At 49.4% G+C, this 15,963-nt stretch overlaps 3 protein-coding genes across 3 annotated transcripts; 1 reads left to right on the top strand and 2 right to left on the bottom strand.

The window, feature by feature from the left end:
• Window positions 1-1,256: 1,256 nt before the first annotated feature.
• Window positions 1,257-3,829, top strand: DFJ58DRAFT_848127 (uncharacterized protein; the record flags this gene model as incomplete). The annotated part of the gene is made up of 9 exons (XM_041393582.1): window positions 1,257-1,402; window positions 1,519-1,985; window positions 2,009-2,192; window positions 2,225-2,337; window positions 2,390-2,520; window positions 3,181-3,250; window positions 3,397-3,420; window positions 3,447-3,577; window positions 3,680-3,829. 9 exons carry the CDS (start codon window positions 1,257-1,259, stop codon window positions 3,827-3,829), a joined length of 1,416 nt encoding a protein of 471 aa, XP_041235671.1.
• An 8,514-nt stretch (window positions 3,830-12,343) lies between these two features.
• Window positions 12,344-13,821, bottom strand: DFJ58DRAFT_823653 (uncharacterized protein). Its single transcript, XM_041392125.1, has 9 exons — window positions 13,681-13,821; window positions 13,515-13,631; window positions 13,421-13,460; window positions 13,297-13,389; window positions 13,214-13,240; window positions 13,067-13,160; window positions 12,881-13,013; window positions 12,692-12,832; window positions 12,344-12,641 (listed from the first exon to the last, which is right to left on the bottom strand). The coding sequence occupies exons 1-9, from the start codon at window positions 13,732-13,734 to the stop codon at window positions 12,486-12,488; spliced, it is 855 nt and encodes a 284-aa protein (XP_041235670.1). The 5' UTR covers window positions 13,735-13,821; the 3' UTR covers window positions 12,344-12,485.
• Window positions 13,822-13,856: 35 nt separating this feature from the next.
• DFJ58DRAFT_691863 (uncharacterized protein) lies at window positions 13,857-15,341 on the bottom strand. Its single transcript, XM_041383398.1, has 2 exons — window positions 14,274-15,341; window positions 13,857-14,213 (listed from the first exon to the last, which is right to left on the bottom strand). The coding sequence occupies exons 1-2, from the start codon at window positions 15,193-15,195 to the stop codon at window positions 14,020-14,022; spliced, it is 1,116 nt and encodes a 371-aa protein (XP_041235669.1). The 5' UTR covers window positions 15,196-15,341; the 3' UTR covers window positions 13,857-14,019.
• Between the last annotated feature and the right edge of the window lie 622 nt (window positions 15,342-15,963).

Below are 15,963 nucleotides of genomic sequence, written 5' to 3'. Positions count from 1 at the left end.
ACAGGAAAGGCTGATAATGCTGTCCAAGCCACCCATTATATCAATTCCACCATCACTACCCCTGTCTCTTCACAAACTGTGAGGAATGTTCTCAAGGCAGCTCATCTCAAGGCAGTAACAAAGAAGAAAAAGCCTCTTCTCTCCATCAAACATAGGCAGAGAAGACTAGCCTTTGCCTTAGCTCATCAACACTGGACTGTAGAGGACTGGAAGCATGTTATATGGTCAGATGAGACCAAAATCAATAGGATTGGGTCAGATGGGAAGGTGTATGTATGGAAAAAGAAGGGAGATGGCCTAACAGACAGAGAGGTTAATGGGACTGTCAAGTTTGGAGGAGGTTCTTTAATGGTATGGGGCTGTATGGGATGGAATGGTGTGGGAATGCTTGCTGAGGTTGAGGGGAAGATGAATGCTGAGCAGTATGTGGACATTTTAAATGACCACTTGCTGCCTAGCTTGGCAGAATCAGGGATTGATGAAGAAGATATCATTTTCCAACAGGATAATGATCCCAAGCACACATCCAGAAGAGCTAGGGAATGGTTTGAAGAACATAACATCAATGTTCTTGACTGGCCAGCACAGTCTCCTGATGTCAATGTCATTGAACATCTCTGGGGAACACTCAAGAAAAAGCTTCAAGCCTATGAAAACCCCCCTAAAGGAGTATGGGAGCTTTGGGAGAGAGTAGCAGTGGAATGGGGGAAGATCACAGCTGAGGATTGCCAGAAATTAATTGAGAGTATGCCTAGAAGGATAGAGGCAGTAATTAAAGCCAAGGGAGGTCATACAAAATACTAGAATACCTGGTTATTACTGTAAAATACTTGAGTCAAAAAACTGTCCGCATGAGTCACCATTTTGTGAGCCTTGTATCTCCACCATATCTCCACCGATTCCCACGGTGTAGGGCTCAAATGAAAGCCCTGAAGCCATACTACAATGTGGTATAAGCATGTTTTTGAGGCATTTGTTTGTTCTCACACAATATTATAGATAGTGAAAAATGCCAAAACATACGGACAGTTTTTTGAGCCACTGTAAAAGAGATCTTAGAGAAGCAAAAAAAGGGTCAACATCCAAATGAATTCAAAGACTTTGGATTACGCACCGTCTACAGTCCTTTCTGGGCCAATCTCCCGCACACAGACATATTCCTTGCTTTTACGCCTGACCTCCTACACCAGCTCCACAAGGGCGTCTTCAAAGATCACTTGGTGAAATGGTGTCTTGAAATTGTTGGCGAAGCCGAGATGGATGCACGCTTCAAGGCAATACCGGACTATCCAGGTCTTCGGCACTTCAAAAAAGGAATATCAGCAGTAAAACAATGGACAGGCACGGAACACAAACAAATGCAACGTGTTTTCATAGGGTTACTTGCCGGCGCTGTCCCAAGGTACGCTTGATGTCATGCTTGCGGCTTGAACATTGTGCTAACATAATCAATTTTCATTTGCCAGTCAAGTCCTGGTAGTCGCACGAGCTATCTTAGATTTTTCTTACTTTGCACAGCTCCAAACACACACATCTGACACCCTTGAATATCTGGAGAACGCCCTTGCAGTATTTCACGCCAACAAGGATATTCTGCACGAACTTGATGTTCGTGAACATTTTAATATTCCTAAACTACACCAACTCTCGCACTATGTCCAATCAATCTCGTTGTATGGTACCACTGACGGTTTTCAACACGGAACTTCCGGAACGCCTCCATATCGACTTCGCTAAGGAAGCCTATCGGGCTAGCAACAAGCGGGATTACGAGGAACAAATGGCTCTGTGGCTTCAACGCCAGGAAGCCGTGTTCTTGCACAATTCCTATCTCGAATGGCTGTCTGTGCAGTCTCAGTCAGCCACCATAGCTGGTCATGCTGACCATGATGACAACATTGATTCAGGCTCGGATTCCGAGATGGAAGACTTGCAATTTGAGTCTCGCGCTGCCCCCGCCAAAGCACCTCCTGTCATTGGGCAATGTGTACTCCATGTTCTCGCCAAGGCTCCTGCGCACCCTCGGACATCCGTTCAGCAGCTCATCACTGCACATGGCGCAGTCTCATTTCTCCCAGCCCTCAAACTCTTCTTACACAAGCATATGCCACAAAATCAGCATTGTCCCTGGTCCACAAGATCGTTTTGACGTTTTCCGGCAAGTTGTCATTGTCGCTCCGCCGGATCCGTGGGTAGGTGAATCACCACGACGATGGCGCATCAGAGCAACACCCGAAGTACCTCCTGGTCCTGGCCGGAAGCCAGGATCCCCTGCCAAATTTGATATGGCGCTGATCAACAATGGTGCTCAGACCACAAATGTACAGACATTAGATGGTAAGTGGTTGTTACTATTTCGCCTGTTGCAAAATTCATATGGAGGCTGTAGGCGCACAAGTGGCACAAGTCCATGTCATTTTCACACTGCCTCGTCAGTTCGGGACGTATTCTCGAGCTTTGGCTTACATTGAATGGTTCACGCCATTCAGGGAGCCGGACCCCTTCTCTGGCCTGCTTCAGGTATCTCGTTCGACTCGACGACTGCATCGAAACGCAGCCATGATTCATGTTGACGAAATTCTTCGTCCATGTCACCTAATACCAAGGATGGGACAATCCATCAACCCCGGGTGGACAAGCGCGAACACCTATGAGTTGGCAACTGATTTTTATCTGAATACATTCATTGACTTAGATAGTTTTTGTATTTCCACTATTACTTAGTACTACACTGCTCCGTGATACTACAATCTGCTACTGTTGCTACTGCACTATAAGTCACTCGCAGCACCTCTGGTAGCTCTGCATAGCCCTCACTTCGGCTACATAGGACTATAGAGTAACTCGGTTGACTATATATCACTACTGCAGCTACATAGCACTATGTAACTGTCACTAGTACTCCCACCATTTTGGTTTTTTCCTGATGCAATCTCCGACTGCTCTTCACGGACCTGCAAAATAACTGCAAACAAGAGATGAATTGATGTACGGCCACCAACTAGGGTCGTCTGAGACAAAGGTCATAGTAGTACTGTTAGAGGATTGATGCGAGGGAGTGGGGAACTTTGTGGACGTATGATGAGGGAGTTTAGGCTAGATATACAACCATCCAGCGCTTGTATGGCCGAAATCACCATCATCAAGCACATTATATCCGTTCCCGTGTTGATTTACCAGGTATCTGAAGGCAATCAACAAGGAGAAATCAGACCAGAAGTCCTCGAAAGAACAACAGACTACAATTATAGTAAGGACTCACACATGGTTCGAAATGTTGAAACACGAACATCCTGAATCCTGATCTCGGCCACTGAATCATCCCGGTGTGCGTTTAGTTATCACCGAGACTTCGATCACATAAAATAAAGCCACTCATTCCTGTGTCTACCGCAGGTGAAAACATAGCCTCGATAAAGAGTGAGCATTCATTTCCATCATAACAGCCGCTGACGATATCCGGCTGCGGGATGGTGGGACACTGTCACGCAAACACGTACTATCGGGTCCACGACAGTACCGTAATGCGAAGAAACATCTTGAGAATGGCGGAAGCGGAAAGGGTTGCAACAAGTCGGTGGGTTCGGGGCATCACTGACACAGCTGATGTGATAGGCTCCGGCCATGTCGGCCATGGCTACAATATTATTTATGTGCTTCAAATGGACTTGACTCAAAGCCCGACTACAACCGTGAGCCTCACAGGCGAGACACAATGTATACCCGTGGCATACTGATACTACAGTTAAATGAGTTGTATCTGCGCGAAGGAAAAAATGGGTCGTACATACCTCCCTTGCATTACTATGAGCGGCGCAGAACGACCTGACAAGGTTGATATTAAGGTCGTTTCCCCTAATATGGAGACAGAGGATGGGTCGAACCTCACAAATTAGAATAAATTGCAGCGGAAACACCAAGTCCTGTGATCGTAATCAGATATTAGACAGCCCCACTAAATAGTTATCTCCTGTGCAATCGAATGTCGCTGCGGCCATTGCCTACACAGTCCCATCATCATATTCTTGCTTCTTATCTTGTACGCGGCCTGTCCCTTGCTCTTTTTTCCCTTAAGGCCCCTGAAAAAGTCAAAAAAAGTCCGGTTAAGACTCATCCGTGATTTTCCTGCATCATGTTACAAGATAGGCAAAACATGTTCCAAAGTTCAAACAACAGATGCAAAAATACATAGTCTCGCCACCAAACTACAGCTATGACGGACCTCTACGATAGTGCAACCAGGCCTTTAGATACGCCACTGCTCAAGTAGGGGTGAAAGATTCGAGTGCTAGCGCCGGGCTACGCGTCAATGGCTCAAGAATCCGGACTGAAGGTAAGAGAGAATTCCAAGGTGTCATGTCATGGACTAAATATCATGGAAGGCGACATCAATTGTGGTTACCTTGAATTGTTGAAACACATACCTTCACAAATTTCTGCCCTTCAGATAGGACGACAAGGCAAGATGGCAGACCCTTCAAACACCACTCCATTTCCAGCCAGGAGATAATATGATCATTCCAAAAAGCCTGGAATATATGGTTGAGCGTGTCATCCAATGGATGGTGAGCGCGCGAGAGATGTACAACCCAGTTGTGACAGGCGTACTTGAGAGCATCGGAAGCTGATTGACTTCGTTCCTGTGCTTCGTTTGCGAACCTCTCAAAGGTATTCATAGCATGAATTATCTCCCTGTCTGGGAGAAGATGACTTTCTGGTAATGCGGAGGAAGAATGATGCTGGTGTCTTAATGCCAGGAAGACCGGGAACATCAAGAAATCAGGCAAGGTCTTGAACTGCTGGATTACTTGGAAAGCGGGCGGCAAAGGCACATCGCTGATAACGATATACTCGTTGGTTGCTTCCGATATCCTCACGAATTCTTCCATTGTCACCCAGACGGAGGCCGCAGGAGTGGACTGCCACGCTTGACCACTGGGGTGTCTGCAGCCAGTCGCGCCCACACGGGGTCCGCAGCCAGTCGCGACCTCCCTGGGTCTGCAGCCACTGTCGTCTTCCTGGGGTCTGCAGCCAGTCTCGTCCTCCCTGGGTCTCCAGCCACTTGCGTCCTCCCTGGGTCTCCAGCCAGTCGCGTCCTCCTGGGTCTCCAGCCACTTGCGTCCTCCCTGGGTCTCCAGCCACTCTCGTCCTCTCTGGGTCTGCAGCCACTCTCGTCCTTCATGGGTCTGCAGCCACTCTCGTCCTGCCTGAGTCTGCAGCCGCTCTCCTCCTGCCTGGGTCTGCAGCCCGTCTTGTCCTGCCTGGGTCTGCAGCAGTCTCGTCTTCCTGGGGCCTGCAGCCAGTTCTTGTCCTGCCTGGGTCTGCAGCCGCTCTCGTCCGGCGTGGGTCTGCAGCCAGTCTCGTCCTGCCTGGGTCTGCAGCCACTCTCGTCCTCCCAGGGTCTGCAGCCACTGTCGTCCTCCCGAGGTCTGTACCCAGTCTCGTCCTGCCTGGGTCTGCAGCCAGTCTCGTCCTTCCTGGATCTGCAGCCACTGTCGTCCTGCCTGGGTCTGCAGCCAGTCGCGTCCTGCCTGGGTCTGCAGCCACTTTCGTCCTGCCCGGGTCTGCAGCCAGTCGCGTCCTCTCCGGGTCTGCAGCCAGTCGTGTCCTCCCGAGGTCTGCAGCCACTTTCGTCCTGCCTGGGTCTGCAGCCACTCTTGTCCTCCCGGGGTCTGCAGCCACTTGCGTCCTTCCTGGGTCTTTAGCCACTCTCGTCCTTCCTGGGTCTTTAGCCAGCTTGTGTCCTCCCCGAATCTGCAACTCTCGTCCTACCTGGGTCTGCAGCCAGTTGCGTCCTTCCCGGGTCTGCAGCCAGTCGCGTCCTTCCCGGGTCTGCAGCCAGTCGCGTCCTCTCTGGGTCTGCAGCCAGTCACATCCTCTCTGGGTCTGCAGCCAGTTGCGTCCTCTCTGGTTCTGTAGCCAGTCGCGTCCTCCATGGGTTTGAAGCCAGTCTTCTGCTTCCTGGGTCTGCAGCGAGTATGGTCCTGTGGTCCGCAGCCAGTATGGTCCTGCCCGGATCTGCAGAAAGTTTGGTCTTTCCTGGATTTGCAGCCAGTCACGCCCTGCCTGAGTCTGTAGCCACTCTCGTCCTGCCCGGGACTGCAGCCACTCTCGTCCTGCCCGGGACTGCAGCCACTCTCGTCCTGCCCGGGACTGCAGCCAGTCTTGTCCTGCCTGGGTCTGCAGCCACTTTTGTCCTGCCTGGGTCTGCAGCCAGTCGCGTCCTCCCGGGGTCTGCAGCCACTCTCGTACTGCCAGGGTCTGCAGCCACTCTCGTCCTGCCCGGGACTGCAGCCAGTCTTGTCCTGCCTGGGTCTGCAGCCAGTCGCGTCCTCCCGAGGTCTGCAGCCACTCTCGTCCTGCCTTGGTCTGCACCTCTCGTGTTGCCTGGGTCTGCAGCCAGTCTCGTCCTGCCTGGGTCTGCAGCCAGTCTCGTCCTCCCTGGGTCTGCAGCCAGTCTCGTCCTGCTTGGGTCTGCAGCCAGTCCCCGTCCTTCCTGGGTCGGCAGCCACTCTCGCCCTCCCTGAATCTGCAGCCACTCTCGTCCTTCCCGGGTCGGCAGCCACTCTCGCCCTCCCTGAATCTGCAGCCACTCTCGTCCTCCATGGGTCTGCAGCCACTCTCGTCCTCCCGGGGTCTGCAGCCACTTGCGTCCTGCCTGGGTCTGCACCTCTCGTCCTACCTGGGTCTGTAGCCACTCTCGTCCTCTCTGTGTCTGCAGCCAGTCACATCCTCCCTGGGTCTGTAGCCACTCTCGCCCTCTCTGGGTCTGCAGCCAGTTGCGTCCTCCCTGTGTCTGCAGCCAGTCTCGTTCTGCGGGGATCTGCGGCTGGAATCGTCTTCTCGGGATCAACAGCCAGAACAGCAGCCAGAATCGTCCTACTAGAATCTGCACCCAGTCTCGTCCTTCCACGATCTGCAGCCAGTCTCGTCCTCGGTTCTGCAGCCAGTCTCGTCCTCCCTGGGTCTGCAGCCACTTTTGTCCTGCCTGGCTCTGCAGACACTCTTGTCCTGCCTGGGTCTCCAGCCACGCTCGTCCTGCCTGGGTCTGCAGCCAGGCACGCCCGTCCAGACTCCACAGCCAAGATTCTATATCTGAAGTGCGATCTCCTCGAAGCCACAACATACACACAACAGCTGACAGTGGCTCTGGTGGCCGAACAAGGAACGCTAATGTGTCTTTTAACCTATGGGGGTCCTGGTGTTGCATAGCTTTGCTTTGCTTCTTCAGTTCTGAGAGCGCATCCAAGAGAGCCGTGCTTTTTGGAATCGCCTCCATCAAGCGGAGAGAGGAACGTGCGAGTAGGGAGTGAGGTGATTCGATATCTGGTACTTGAGGGAGATTGCAGTTTGAGGAGTCAGAAACGTAGTCGCGAATGGACGAGTGATAGATATTCACGGGGAGAGTGCTGTCTGAAGGGATATCCATGACAGACCGCAGCTGTATCAGCGTCGTTTGCACATCCCTCCCCAAACCAGGACCAAGAAGTATCGAGATTTGTGAGATGGGAAGAGGGTCTGCGAGGGCGGCGACAATGGACAAGTGCAAGTATGCCCGCTTGGGGTCGGCACACGTGGAGAGGATACAATCGTATAACTTGTACACCTCCGTTCCTGGTAGCAGCGAGCTCGTGAGCTCGATCATCAGCTGCAACCGATCGCGGGGATCACTGTCTTCATCGTCAATAATGAACTTCATCATCGTAGACGCCACGATGAAACGTCTGCCCGCTCGGCTCGCCAGCCTCGCAAAGTCAACCTCCGATGGCTGCGGGAAATGTGGATGGCGACTTTCTAGTTCTTTGAAAGAATGCTGCAAGAAAGTACAGATATCGCTGTCGACGTCTGCGCCGTCCAACGAGACGATGCCACCCTCCCCAGAAGTTCTCACGGGTATTTCGCGCACCAACAGGCGCACCTTGTCGTTCTGAAAGACTTTGCTAATATACGATTCCGAGCGACTTGTGAGCAGAATGTGGGTTATGGGTAGATCAGGCTCACGAAGAGCCTGTGCAAGGGAAAGGATGAGATCGGTAAGCTCGGGTTCGGATGTGCATTCATCAAGGGCATCGATAACAAATGACAAAGGCGGACATCCGCGCAATCTGAGTCGAAGTTTCCGGAGGGGTTGGAGAAAGAGGGCCTCCATCTGGTCGCAGAGAGGTGTGTCTGGGTCTAGTAGAGCGGGATTGTTGCGGATAGTTCTGTTCACATCATTCCGGATGCTGGGGAAATTGGTGGCAAGCTGATAGACAAGTGTTGCAAAAAAATATCCAGCCGTGGAACGTTTCGTGTGCTTGCGCGAGAAAAAGAATGTCCCCGCTAGCCGCTTCTCGACGTTGGTCTCTTCTGTCGTTTTTAGACCCCTCATCCTCTCAGCTACAGTGAATGCAACAGCAGACTTTCCGACACCTGCTGTGCCATGCAGCCACACGAGCTGATTCGTCTCTGTGTCATCCAGGAATCCGTGGATGCATTTGAGGAGATCCACCCGGGTCCCTTCCAAACATTTTGGGTGGGGCTGACGTTCACGGGAGTTATATTGAGCACCCTTGACAGCGACCTCGGAAAGCCTCGCCCAGGTTCCTTGAAGGACTGTCAAAGAGGTCAGAGAGCTTGCGAGAGATAAGAGATAGAAGTACTGACCTTGATCGTCACTCATTGACGAAGGTTGCGATATGTGTGATGAAATGGACCAATTGAAAGTACTACTTAGTAGCTGCGTTCGAGGGTACGGTCAGAAATGATTTGGGCAATAGTTATCTGGAGGGACGACATACGAAGATTTGAATCGAAGCTTGTAAGTTGTGACAAGACTTAGGTCACGAAACGACCCAGATGTCGATTGATGGACAGTGCGAAGCGTGATGAAGATGGGGTGGACGGATGGGTGTTTCAATCTATTCTGCTATGGACAGCTCGCTGGATGGTTGCGGAATGCAGTTGAAGGACGAGTAGGCGCTCGCCGTCCAGTGATTGCAGGAGGACACGAGGCTACTGTGCGGCCACACTATTGCATAGCCCGACAGAACCAGTGTTGTTACTAACCCGGTTATAACCGGTTAAGAGGTTAGTTAAATGGATCTGCGGGTATTAGTAGGGTCAATTGTGTACTAGGTGCTAATTGGGGGCGTAGCTGTTTTGACGCGGCAAATATTGATGAGTCTTGACACGGCTAGTACTGACGCGCTAGTGCAACTCATTCCTATGTTCTATATTCGACTCCCACATCAAGTTGTATGGGTTCATGATCATTCCTTCGTTGATTTTATTTACCACAGGCACGTATACTACTAGCTAGTCACATCAGCTAATATGACTATTTTCTTACCACTGACGCGACACTGACAAGCCTCGACGCGGCCACTGATGCATTACTGATGCGCCAGTGTTCTACATTAAAAGAACTTGACATGACTAGATATAATTGGTAATCAAAAAATAATTGCACATACTCTTCACTGATGGGCCCCTGTTTATCCTTGGAAGAATAAAATTACTTTAAAATGGGTAGGTGTTCTCAGTTGTGAATATAGAATGGCCTTAACATGGCCGAACTGTAGTTGCGACCTGACAACGTTGAATATTAAGGTCGTTTCCCACTGAAATTCAGTTAAAGGAGAAGGTCGGATGCGATTCACAGGGTATGTATCCAACTGCTCGCACTGTAACACTACATAAATTATCTTACATGCGCCGCATGCACCATATAACTAATAAGTACCACAAACGAAACTCAGAATCAAGCAAAAACAAAATTCTTCTACTCCCTCCAGAGTACCAGACAAGCGGCAACTTCATCAAGCATCTCCCGTGCTACACACCATTGCCGGTCGATATATGCACGCGCTCCTGGAAAGCGATTGAGGTCATGCCCGTTGCTGCGTCAGAGTCAGCCACGAGCTTCGCGTGATATTCTCGAACGCCAAGGATCAGGCGGGGTCCCAACACAACCATCTGCACGACCTGTAAAATTTGAAGAAACGACCATTCCACGGGATCATATTGGCCCTATAGAAATGATGAACTGTGGCCGCATACAGGGGTCAGTGACAAACTGGCATACCAAAGACAAATTATTTATGAGATTGAGACAAGAAACAGCAATAAAGCTAGCATGTCCGATCCTTCAGCGGAAAAGAGAACCATATTCACAATATGATCTCACCTCGCAAAGTAAAACATGTGAGTTTTCATCAACACCCTGAAACAGTCCCCAACAATTCCTCCTGCCGAATGCTGTCGCAGTTCACGGAAGTGTTTTCTAGCAATCCAGACTGCGAGACACAGTGCGAAGACCTCCCACACAGTGAAAAGTATCCAAACAATGCCAATACGAAGCAGGATATCTTCCGGGTAGACGATCGTGCACTGATAGGTGCCGGAGAGGATCAGCTCCTCTGGTATACATCAATAAGCTCCATTCATATTTTTTCATCCACAATTAAGCGTACCCCCTGAACCATGCACCGTTTCCATTGCCACGACCATCCCATTGAAAATGTTGAAAGCCAGGAAGGTGACAACGAGAAGTATCAGGATCTTTCTGGATCGTTGATACATGGCATGTAACCGAGCTATCATGATGACTTGCAAGATGTCTCAGTCATGTAGATATCGCCGAGGTCTGGCAACTGCAAAGCTCACCCTCCAGCATTGCAAATATCACAACATATGTCCAATTCGATATGACGGACAGAATCCAACCTGAGGAATCCAGTTAGTGACCAGCCTCGGGTAGCACAGTCCAAACAGACTCACATCTGTGGTAGTCATTATAGTGAACCAATGACCTGGTCAAAAATCACACTCACCTCTCCAGAACGCCATGGTTAATTGAAGGGGGGAGAGTGGGCATCAGTGCAAAAGACTCACTGCGTCTGTGCACAAGATTGTTGGAACACTGACTGTACGTCGCAGGTCAGAATAGGAAGAGATCGTGAATACGCGAAGACATACTCGGTATGTACATGCTGATTGTGAGATATGGTTCATCAGTACAAAAACAGTGTCGAGCCTTCCAAACATACACCGTATATAACATTCCAAGATAGCGCACCTAAAATATTTTCAAGAGTCGACATGAGCTGCCAATCACACCTATAATGCAAGCTACATACACCAAGATACATAACGGTCATGAGTGACCAACGTTGCCTCTGTCGCAAATTAATTTTGTTCCTCTGATGTGGAATTCCGCTCACCCAGATCAGTTCGACCTAAAATCATTATTAGCGAAATGACTGCTCCGGTCGTAGCATTACCATACCTCTTGCCCCAATGTAAGTGCTGTAAATACTTGTAGGATATCAGCAGTTCTTCAATATTATCATGCTCACCCCAATCATACGTCACTACAGCGGCGGCAGCAACTGCAAAACCACAGTCAAGGTTAGATCGAGACGTCCAAGTCAGCGCAGCGACAATCTCCGACTGCTCTCCACGGACCTGCAAAATAACTGCAAACAAGAGATGAATTGATGTACGGCCACCAACTAGGGTCGTCTGAGACAAAGGTCATAGTAGTACTGTTAGAGGATTGATGTGAGGGAGCGGGGAACTTTGTGGACGTATGATGAGGGAGTTTAGGCTAGATATACAACCATCCAGCGCTTGTATGGTCCGAAATCACCATCATCAAACACATATCTTCTCCTGTTTTGATTGACTATATATCTAAAGGCAATCAACAAGGAGAAATCAGACCAGAAGTCCTCGAAATAACATGTTATAGACTACAATTATAGTAAGGACTCACACATGGTTCAAAATGTTGAAACACGAACACCCTGATCTCGGCCACTGAGTCATCCCGGTGTGCATTTAGTTATCACCGAGACTTCGATCACATAAGATAAAGCCACATTCCTGTGTCTACCGCAGGTGAAAACATAGCCTCGATAAAGAGTGAGCATTCATTTCCATTATAACAGCCGCTGACGATATCCGGCTGCGGGATGGTGGGACACTGTCACGCAAACACGTACTATCGCGTCCACAACAGTACCACAATGCGAAGAAACATCTTGAGAATGGCGGAAGCGGAAAGGGTTGCAACAAGTCGGTGGGTCCGGGACAACACTGACACAGCTGATGTGATGGGCCCCGGCCATGTCGGCCATGGCTACAATGTTATTTGTGTTTCAAATGCACTTGACTCAAAGCCCGACTACAACCGTGAGCCTCGCAGGCGAGACACAATGTATACCTGTGGCATACCGATACTACAGTTAAATGAGTTGTATCTGCGCGAGGGAGAAATGGGTCGTACATACCTCCCTTGCATTACTATGAGCGGCGCAGAACGACCTGATAAGGTTGATATTAAGGTCCCTTTCCCTAATATGGAGACGGAGGATGGGTTGGACCTCACAAATTAGAATAAATTGCAGCAGAAACACCAAGTCCTGTGATCATGGTCAGATATTAGACAGCCCCACTAAATAGTTATCTCCTGTGCAATGGAATGTCGCTGCAGCCATCGCCTACACAGTCCCATCATCACCTTCTTGCTTCTTATCTTGTACACGCCCTACCCCCTTTTCAAATCTTTCAGGTTCATTATGCGCATTCGCCAGTTCCATAACGTTGAATTTTTGAAACCGATAATAATCTTCAACAATGCTCACGCCAAACGTGCTCTGCATATACTAAGGATCAAAACGCATCTGAACCGAAACGCGAAACAGACCTTGAAGACTTCTACCAGAACGAACACATCAGGATCGTCGAGGTCGACAGTATAATTTGACGGCATGCATTTAGCTACTTCTTGGATGATCTCCATTCGTGTTAGCGTATTGTGGTTACGCACGCGTAACTCGACTTTGTACTGAAGCAGATATTAGATTGCGAGCGTTATCCTATCTGTTATACGTGCCTTGCGAGCCTTCGGGGACCCTTCGGTGTTCTCTTGGGCACAGTAAGCAGTGACGGTTCGACGACATAAGGAGTGGATCTCCGGAAGGTTCGCAACGCATGTACCGGAAACTGGTGTCAGCCGATGCGTGTATCTGTCAAGCCGATTAAGTACGAATGAAGGATACGATGTATGGTTGGTTTTTACTTTGTTCTCGTGACGCCCGTTTCTTGAACGTTTTCTACGTGTTTCATCACCAATTTTACTGGGTCCACAGGGGGTTTACATGACATGAAAATTACTGCGTCAAGATAGTCAGAGTAAGTTAGGCTGATAGAATGTGTATGCTCGTACCGCATTGGGTGTTTGTCAGGCAGTTAACTGGTCCTCACACCGTCAGCTAAAGAAACGGACGATAAAGGATCATGATCACCTACCAAACCGCTTCTCCACTTTTGGCCGCTTCAACGCAGCGACCTCTTTTGCAATCTGCGTTTCTAGATCGTCCTCTTCATTCTCATCCACGTCCTCTCCATTATCCCGATCATTAACAGAGGGTACCGGAATTATGACCTTCTAAGGGCCACATGTCGGCAGCTAGCTGTCATATCATCATAAGTCGCGTGCGAGATCTTAGCTTTGACAGAGACTTCACTGATTCAAATAGATCGTAAAGCTCGCCGACTGTTCCTTTTTCCTTTCCCTTTACACAGGTTGCCCAGATTCCTGGGCCTTCGATTGTTCGCTTTACCCAGGTGGGTGATACGCCATCCTGCCGAAAGTCTAATTGGAGATCCGGAGGGTTTGTTGATTGTACTCACTGATCGATACTTGCGTTTGCGACCATTAGAAGGGCCGCTTTGTGATTCAGCCATTTCTTTGGATGGAAATCCAGAAGTCGTTCGAAATTTGGAACTTCGTTTCTGACGTGCCTGGCAGTCCGAGTCGATAACTTAGAAGATTCACGTTCGGGTACAATGCCTAATCAAGACAAACATTTGTCCCGCTTCCGCAAGGTCGTGCAGACAGCGAATTAAAAGTGACATATTATACATAATGAAGCGAGTCTGATATAATACGTGTCCAACTCTAGACCCTTGCAAGACGACGAACTTGAACCCATAAATACTATGAGGCGTTCAGTGACATTTTATTTTGAGCTATGATTCTTCATCGTCCTCCTCGTCAACATCCTTTGCTTCACCACCAGTCCATTTTCGTTCCCATAGTGGGGGCGGAGCGTCGGGGTGACGCTGTAATAATGGATGATCAAGGGGGAGGGCGCTTCTCGCCACCATTAGGCGTTGCTTGAAGACATCATGCTCCGCCAGAAGCTCTGTAACGTAATCGATAGCTGTAGCGCAGGATTAGAATAAATATGAATCAGAAGCAGAGATATGGTCTGAGCACTGACTCTTTGAAAGCACGACATGTTCGCTTTTTGGACCGGCCCTCCCATCGACCTTCTCACCGTCGTCATTTGCTGCCTTTCCTTTACACCGTCGTCTGCCAGCTTTCTTCCCGTTCGCGACCGCTTCTTCTTCTTCCATCGCCTCAGCCAACATGGCTTCTCGTAAAGATGGAACGATGTCGCACAAAGCCTCGTAACCCTTTCTTATATTAGCTCTTCGCTTCTGCTCCGATTGTATATGATTTGCTTTTTTCTGTGAGGGTGATAGAAGCGTCGCTGATCTACCAGCGTCACTCGCAAATTGCTGCGATGTGACTGACGACTGTCGTCGCCGTTTATTCGATACATTATGATCCGGTGGTGTGGATCGTTTATTCGATGAGAGCGGTGTGGGAGTGGTATGGTGCGTAGAGAAGGATGAAACTGAGGAAGACGGATCAATAGGAGACTGGCTTGACGAGGAAGATGATATATTCTCGAACGCGAACGTTCTTGCTCTAGTTCTTGTGGAGACTGATGAAGGATCCACGGTTCGTTGGAGAGGGGGTATGTGTGTGCGACTGCGGGAGGGCGGCGGATGGGAATGGCCTGTAGAGGCGTCATTGCCCTCTACGCGTCGCTCTCGACGGGTAGAATAGAGAAATGACAAGGAGTTTGACTGCGACTGGGGATGCCGGGTAACCGGTGGCTCCGACGGGGACTCACGAGATGAAGGAGAGCGAGCGAGTGGATACCGCCATTTATCCGTATCCAGCGACATGAGGTCTTTGGTTGCTTGAGCCAACGCTTCTTTCCCGTGAGCTGGCGGCATATGCTCATGCGAGACTTCTAGTTGCATATTCCATCCCGCTGAAAAGTCGGTGGTGTCAAGTGATGAAAGGAATTTCTGAAAGGCATGAGCCTCAGTAGGTGTTAAAAGTGACATAAGACTCTAGTTGTTGAACAGGAGCGATCACTTCAGGAGCACTTTTGTACTCTAGAAGATTTGCTAGTACGTGCAGGATGATGAGAGTTGAATTTAACGATATGGTCAAGGCTGAAATTGCTGTTGCGGCCACTTCGGGATTCATGAGACAGGTGGCTGTGTTTCCCCATGGGAAGTGCCTTTCTTGGTTCCGCGAAAAAAACTATGTCATCCATTTGTACACCGGTAAGTGGATCCCTGATGCCCACTTATGAGTCATGCGCACGATTTGTTATGAAGATGATGCAGCTAGATGTAGTTCTAGCTCTTTCTTCAATCCAACTTTGTGGTAATAATTTCGGTGACGATCGGAAGAGGGTAGAGTCAACGTTGCAACAGAAGTGCAACCGGTACTGTTGTCAATGTTCAATTGATGAACGAAGAAACCACTACGGTTTGCCCGTGCTTTAGAGGATAATGTATCAATCTGAAACAAGGGGGATGCGAAGGCGCGATGTCAGGACAGTACTAGTCTGGCCCGGTGTACTCGTAATCAGAATTCGTATCACCATCTCATTGGCGCTTCAATCATTTTGCAAGTTTCACGCTCGGCTGTAGTTGTCATGAGATGAGACATGGATTTGCGTGTCCTGGCCCCGTTCATCGCATATACAATTCATCATCTAAAACTTTTATCCGGGGAGGGCATAGTACTACCGTGACTGGAAAGCCTATGCTGGCTCATCAGCAGGATCTAGCAGGATGCTCTTACTGGCAATTTTTTAGCTT

Source organism: Suillus subalutaceus (assembly GCF_016647625.1).
Source record: "Suillus subalutaceus strain FC151 chromosome Unknown DFJ58scaffold_274, whole genome shotgun sequence".
NCBI classification, from domain to species: domain Eukaryota; kingdom Fungi; phylum Basidiomycota; class Agaricomycetes; order Boletales; family Suillaceae; genus Suillus; species Suillus subalutaceus.
Note: the sequence above shows the minus strand (reverse complement) of the source record. Positions and strands in the feature narration are given on the sequence as shown.

Coding starts and splice junctions, on each gene's coding strand:
- DFJ58DRAFT_823653 (XM_041392125.1), bottom strand. CDS start 13,734: ATGGCTGAATCACAAAGCGGCCCTTCTAATGGTCGCAAACGCAAGTAT. Junction 13,461..13,514: donor TTTACGATCTATTTGAATCA/GTGAAGTCTCTG, acceptor ATGATATGACAG/CTAGCTGCCGACATGTGGCC. Junction 13,390..13,420: donor CTTAGAAGGTCATAATTCCG/GTACCCTCTGTT, acceptor GGGATAATGGAG/AGGACGTGGATGAGAATGAA.
- DFJ58DRAFT_691863 (XM_041383398.1), bottom strand. CDS start 15,195: ATGTCACTTTTAACACCTACTGAGGCTCATGCCTTTCAGAAATTCCTT. Junction 14,214..14,273: donor ACATGTCGTGCTTTCAAAGA/GTCAGTGCTCAG, acceptor CCTGCGCTACAG/CTATCGATTACGTTACAGAG.